This window comes from Chenopodium album, chromosome 18 (genome assembly GCF_948465745.1).
Source record: "Chenopodium album chromosome 18, dcCheAlbu1.1, whole genome shotgun sequence".
Lineage (NCBI taxonomy): Eukaryota > Viridiplantae > Streptophyta > Magnoliopsida > Caryophyllales > Amaranthaceae > Chenopodium > Chenopodium album.
In genome coordinates, this window is record NC_137851.1 from 17,994,090 (window position 1) to 18,001,541 (window position 7,452).

Here is a 7,452-nt window from a genome sequence, read left to right on the forward strand (position 1 = left end):
TACTCAGCTCGAATCCTCCTCGACGTCGCCGACCCACCTCAAGCATTCCACCATCCAACTCAACCTTCAATAACATTCATTATGCAAGACATACAACCTTCAACAAAAAACACAATAAACCCTCAACAACAACAACAACAACAACCACTTCCTTTCTCGAAGCCCTTAGGAACTTTTCCTCTTACATATGGGGGAAATCCCTTACCCTACCAAACTAACCCTAATGATGATCGAAACACTTTTACACAAACAGCTACAGATATGCCTAGGTTCGGGATTGTTTTCCCGGCAGCTAGCACTATCCAAGAGGAGTTGGAATTCGGGTCAGTGACTAACATTGAAGAGAATATATACGTCGAAAACACGGTGTTTGGACCGACGGTGGTGGGGAAGGCCAAGGGGGTTTATGTGTCCATGAGCTCATCATCAGATAATCACATGATGGCTATGACAGTGAGTTTTTCAGTTGAAAATGGAGATGATGATGATAAGAGTAGTGATGAGATAGATAGTTTGAAGTTTTTTGGGGTGCATTTGAGAGATGTTTTTGAGTGTCATGTTGCTGTGATTGGTGGTACTGGCAAGTTTAAAGATGCTAATGGATATGCTGTTATTAAAGTGGTTAATAATAGCGATATAGGGTCTACTGATATTATTCAAGGGTCAAGTGATGATGTAAAAATAATGCTTATGTACAATGTTTTTCTCAGCTAACTATATATTAATATTATATGTATAAATTAATTATTGTCATTTATTTATTATCGCTTATTAAACCGTTGTGAACGCCAGATAGAACCATCATATAGTATATAAAGACAAATAAGACAATATATAGAATTAGATACCAATAAATCTAGATTCAAGTCAGGTTGAGTACTAAGTGTGAAAGTGAAGCTTCCCTACCAATGATGGATGGTTTGTTAAAGGACATGAACCCGCGACCTTAGAACAACTCCTTCATCGATCAATTGCTCCAACTCCTCCAATGTTTGTTGGCACCTAGTGAAATGCACATGATGAATTGTTTTATACCTTTAATAGGTAATGCTCGAGTAATGCTTAGTTTTACAAAAATGAATCAATCAATCAATAAATAATAACATAATACTAAAACAGACCCCGTGTCATTCCTGATGTTGTTTTTTTCCCTCCAAAATCTTTAATTTTTTATTTTTTTTTATTTTTTTGGTTTTTACTTCTTATTATAAAATATACTTTATATAAATTTATCAAATCATTAATTAAATTGTGATTCACTTTCCTACAAAAAAAAAAAAAATTTGTGAATCGCATATTTTCCATATCTTTTATTGTATAAATTATTATTTTATATCTATATTATTTCATCTATAACGTAATATTAAACCTAAACTAGGAAGAAATAGACTCTATAAATGACTTGTGTCACTTCCAGAAACTGTTTTTTCTCTATTTTTTTTTTCAAGATGACATCTACTACTTATTGTTTTCACGATGACATCTACTACTTATTGTAAATTATACTAAAAATATTGACCAAACCATTTACTTACATACACAAAATTTATATTTGGTGATTCACATTTCTATAAAATATTATTTTAATGTCTATTGCTTTGCATATATAAGGAGTATATATATTATTCCCTAACCCTTATGTAGTATATTATTCCTTCAAATCTTTAATATATTAAATTTGAAGTAATTTTGTAACAAAAATTTAAAAAATGATGCGTTTTTGAGTAGTTGATAGAGCCATTGCTTTTTTTTTTTTTTTTTCTTTTTTGTTATTCATGCATTCTCGATTTAGAAATTTTAAATGTTTTTCTTATTGGGAATTGGCTTACTTATAGCATTTTTTTTGACAATCAATCTTATTTTATTTTTAATTTTTAGTTATTTATGTTTCAAAAGCAGGGCAAATTATATATGTTGTTCACTATCCCAATTTGTATTAAATACAACGGTTATTTCACCAAATACCCCTAAGTACTTTGATAATTCACCATATACCCATGAAACTTTTCAAATACACCATATACCCTCGAGTTTAACAACAATGTCACCAAATGCCCAAATGACTAACGGACGTCAATTTCGTTAGTCATTAAGGCATAATATGCCACGTTGCAATTTCTAATTGGTTTTCTTTTAATCTTTTCTTTTAATTATTAAATTAATTATTTAAAAATTATAAAAAAATAAAATAAAATAACCAGCCACCATTTTCACCTACCACTCTTGCCCAACCCCCACCACCGTCAGCACCGAGACCCACCTCCCCCGCGCCGACGGCTTCCGCCGCCCCTCCCCCTGCCATCGACAATCCTGCCTTTCCGCCTAAACCACCACATAACCACTCGTAACCCACTCCCCTTAAAACCCGAGACCCTTAAAACACCCCACCACCACCACTGGAAAACCCCGATCGGCCCTCCCCCACCCTCGAAAACCTTAGCGGCTAGGGTTTTCGAGGGTGTGGGAGAGCCAATCGAGATTTTTCAAGTGTGGTGGTGGGGTTTTTTTTAGGGCTTTTAGGTTTTTCGAGGTGGTTGGGGTTGTTTTGAGGGTTAGAGAAAGGGAGGGTGTGGATCTAGGATTTCGGGGAGGGGAATTAGTAGGGGTGGGTAGTTAGAAACGGCGACAGCGTCGGAAGCAGGGGAAGGGGCTTAGGTGGTCGGGGGATGTTCCGGCGCCGGAAATAGGAGAGGGGGTTGGGTTCTTGCTCAACAATCTGTAAGTTTGGGGGAAGGTGGGGGTCTTGGGTGTCGGTGGGGCTAACAGGGTGGTGGTCACCGGCAAGGGGGAGGCCTGGCGCCGCCGAGATGTGGTGGTCTGGGCGTCGGCGACGGGACGGGGACTGGATGGGGTGGAGCAGTGGTGGCTGGGGTGTGGGTTTTTTTTTTTTGTAAAGATTTTTTGATAATTAATTAAGTAATTAAAAGGGAGCCACTAAAAAGCTTCCACGTGGCATACTTAACCCTTAATGACTAACGTCCGTCAGTCATTAAGGGCATATGGTGAATTATCAAAGTACTCAGGGGTATATGGTGCATTTAGAAAGTTTCATGGGTATATGGTGAATTATCAAAGTACTCAGGGGTATTTGGTGAAATAACCGTAAATACAAATATAGTAATTATTTATGTTACAATACAATTTTTATCTTTTCGATACATCTAGCCTTAGACCCTCTTCAATGGTGAAACTCAAATTTGAGTATTGAAATACAAAATGAGTTGTTTTTTTACCTCCAATGGTGACACCATACTCACTTCTCAATTTAGCAACTCATGTGAAGCCTAATTTGCCAATGGTGAGACTCTCTAAAATATACAAATGTCACTTTTAATTTATGGCTCACAAATCCATTTATTTTTAATATCAAATATTGTAAGATTAAAAAAAAAAGGTAAAACTTAAATAAATTACAAAATAACTAGAATATTGACAAGGAGCCCACACTTTTTATCAAATGAGACTCAAAGTTGAGTATCTAAACTTAGCAACTTTCTTTTGGAGTTGCTAAGTTTAAATACCAACTTATTGGTATACATTGCAAAAAATAATCTCTCTCTCCTAAAAATACTCACTTGAGTCTCACCATTGGAGATGGTCTTATATCTAATGATCTGAAGAAATAAATTAGTATTCCTACCCATAATTTTTAATATACAAGTTTAAAATACTTAATTATTTAGTTAATAAAATGGAAAATGATACTAATTGATCATTAAAATTTTAAACTTCTCTGTATAATTCACTCTTTCATTTTTCATTTCAATATATACATAATAAAAAAAAATAATACTTTGGTTATACATTTTGTCCACATGCAGTATACAAAATATTTTTTTTTTGTTTATTTAAAAATATAATGTTGAATTATAAATAATAGTTAAATTACCGTGCATGGCACGGGACATAATCTAGTTACATACTACTAAAAGCGAACAAAAAATGACTATTGTTAATATTGCATTAAAAATTTTCCCTCCAAAAGTACCTTCTTAAAATAAAATCATTGTTACTCAGGGAAAAAAATTGTATCTAAATTATGACATTTGTTTTATATAAAATATAATTTCTTTCCAAAAATATTAAACTGTCCATTATAACTGTTACATGTAATTAAATATTTTCTCTTGCTTCTTTTTATTTTTAATATACACCATAATTTTAATACTCAAGTCATTCTATTTATGTAATTTTTATAATATTATTTTCATAAGTATTTAATAAACGTGTATTGCACGAGATTTAACCCAGTAATATATAAATATGAAAAATATAGGCAAGTAAAAAAAATGTTTACTCTATTTCACTAAAATTACAACACTTATTAATTTGGGCTGTTATAAGGAAAATTTGTTGAAAACCATCTTATAAAAATCAAATTTTGTTGAAAACCATCTTATATATATATATATATATATATATATATATATATATATATATATATATATATATATATATATATATATATATATATATATATATATATATATATATATATATATATATATATATTTTCTATCAAAGCACACCTGTTTAAATTTTTTTTTTTGTTAAGTCCCTCACCACTCCCCAGATTCCGGCTATTGACTTACATTTCTGGCGTTGACTAACATGTGCACCTCACGTGACCCACTTTTCTTTTACAGAGTATTTTTTCTCCCTTTTCCCTACATTCATTCCCCTCTTCGTAACTCCTCACCTTCAAGCACTTATGGGGAGTGGTAAAAAAAAATTAAATTTGATTTTTATAAGATGGCTTTCAACAAAATTTCCTTTAAATAATTGCAACACTACATTAAATTTTTTGAAAAACCGGTACAACTTTCAACACCTAATTTATTCATATTTGGCCCTTCCTCTAGCTCTATCTTCCATAAAATGTACTCCATAAGATTTGATACTAGCTCACCAAGAACACCATCTTTCTTTTCACCTTGAGAACTACTCCATTGTTATTCTTCCTCCATTAAAGAGTAACATCAGCTCCAATCTCCCTAATAATGGATGTAGGCATATAGCTCATTCTCTGTGAACCACTATAAATTCTGGCGCTGCTTATGTTATACTTAATTTATCTTAATTGATTTCTCATTTACAACTTTGTCTTACAAATCAAAGTCAAAGCCCAAAGGTCCTTCTATTTATAACAAATAAAGTAAAAGAAATTATAGCCAAATTGTTGAATGCAAGCTAAACCACACACAAACACTAAAATGACTTGAAACAAATAAGGACTATACAAGAAATGTACGGAAAAATTTAAAAATGTCAATTTGAGTGTTCGAATAGGGTTCGATGAGGTTAGATTGGGTCATGTCAATATTATAACTTGAGTCATCAATAATCATCGATCAATCAATCATCAATAACAATATAACTATATACTAAAAGACACACCAGCAATGACACGTGTCATTTTCTGGTGTGTCCCTTAGGTGTTTTTTTTTATTTTTTATTTTTTATTTTATTTTTATTGTTTAAATTATCTTTAGAAACAAATAGAAAATTTGTAAATTGCAGCAATTTAAAGTTCGTATTTTGCAAATTGCAGCCATTTAAAAAAAAAATTGCAAATTGCAGCCCAAAAGTTCGTATAAATTGTAAATTGCAGCCCGATTCAACTTTTTCATTGGTTTACATGTCGAAAAATCTTCGTTAAAGGTTTTAGGGGTCATTTTAGTTCTTAAGGGACCGAATTGAGCTCTAAATTAGCAAAAAAATAACGTAAGTGTCTCATTTTTACAGTTTCCCATAAATCGATACATTTTTGTTACGCAAAACGAGGCACTTGCGTCATTTTTTTTTCTAATTCCGAGCTCAATTCGGATCCCTAAAGGCTAAAATGGCCCCTAAAACCTTAAGAAGTTTTTTCGACTTGTAAATCAATGAAAAAGTTGAATCGTGCTGCAATTTACAATTTATACGAACTTTTGGGCTGCAATTTGCAATTTTTTTTTTCAAATGGCTGCAATTTGCAAAATACGAACTTTAAATGGCTACAATTTGCAAATTTTCCGAAACAAATCTTATACATAAATAAAAATATAACAAAGTAATGCATAAATAAAACATTTGATATATTCTTCCATAATATATACAACAACTATACAAACTTAATTAAGTAAAAATAAATGACAAATTGTATTTTTAACTTGTGCCATAATATTATGTACTACAATTATATTACAACAAGGGGTTTTTCTTTATTTAATATGGTATATGTTAAAAGCTCTAAGAAAGTAATTTGAATATCAAATATTAAATATATACTCAAAATAAAAGATTTGATGTATTATTTTTTTTTTTAAAAAATAGGGCTTTTTGTCACAAACTACCCATTAAAAGACATTTTTTGTGAGAAACAACCTAATAAAAAAAAATGTTATAAGAAACTACCTATTAAATGAAAATGTTGTAAAAGACTACCCTTTCACCGTTTCACCGTTGACTAATTTTTCCGGCGTTGACCACCTACTTGCCAATCATGTGAACTTTTAAAACCTTTATTTTTCCATGCCCCACCAACAATGCCACCTACCTTGTGACCGACCGAGCATGATCAATGCCAGAGAAGTAAGTCAAAGACGAAAATTCGACGAATAATAGTTTTTTACAATATTATTTGCTTTAACAGGTAGTTTCTTGCAACATCTTTATTTTAATAGGTAGTTTTTACAACATTTTTTTTATTAGGTAGTTTCTCACAAAAAATTGCTTTTAAAAGGTAGTTTCTGACAAAAAGTCCAAAAAAATATTAACAACTATAAATTTAAGGGGGCAAAATCAGGTTATTAACATAATTTGTGACATAACTATGGAGTGTAATGTACAACGTTTTAAGAAATTCATTTGGTTAACAACAAGAAAATGGTACCAATCAATAACTATATACTAAAAGATTTGTTAGTGAAATTAAATATATGAAAAAGTACATGTGAGTCAAATGTGTTTTAAAAGTAGCTATCTAGCTAATAGGCTCTTTTATAATAAATTCATTATAGGCTCTTTTATATTAAATTTGTTATAATATTTTATACAAATTTATTGTTTATTTACAAATAGTTATTACTCCCTCCGTCACTTAATGATAGTTTCTTATGAGCAATTTTCACGTGAATTAATAAACTTAAATAAGAAGTAGTAAAAGTATATAGGAAAGGTGAATTTACATTGGGTATGCAAAATATTAGAGAGAGAAAGTAATAAAAGTATATGGAAAAGCAAACTTTACGTGTGAAAGTTAAATTTGCATAAATATTATTGCAAATTGGAGGGAATTTTGATAAAAATTCAATATTAATGGTTGTTAGAAAAAGCAAATCGAGTGAACATTTTGGGACTAAAATTTGGCCAAAAGGGACTCTCAATAAGGGACGAAGGGAGTAAAAATTACCGTGCATGGCACAAGACCTAACTTAGTGCTATATTATTGTTTCACGCGAGTCGAAATCT

The 7,452-nt window shown here is 31.3% G+C and overlaps 1 protein-coding gene across 1 annotated transcript; it reads left to right on the top strand.

Moving 5' to 3' along the window:
- Nucleotides 1-261: 261 nt before the first annotated feature.
- Nucleotides 262-714, top strand: LOC145591946 (dirigent protein 24-like). Its single transcript, XM_081648425.1, has one exon. The coding sequence runs from the start codon at nucleotides 262-264 to the stop codon at nucleotides 712-714; it is 453 nt and encodes a 150-aa protein (XP_081504551.1).
- Nucleotides 715-7,452: the final 6,738 nt, after the last annotated feature.

Bases quoted from the DNA above. Each gene is read 5' to 3' on its own strand.
- LOC145591946 (XM_081648425.1), top strand. From the start codon at position 262: ATGCCTAGGTTCGGGATTGTTTTCCCGGCAGCTAGCACTATCCAAGAG.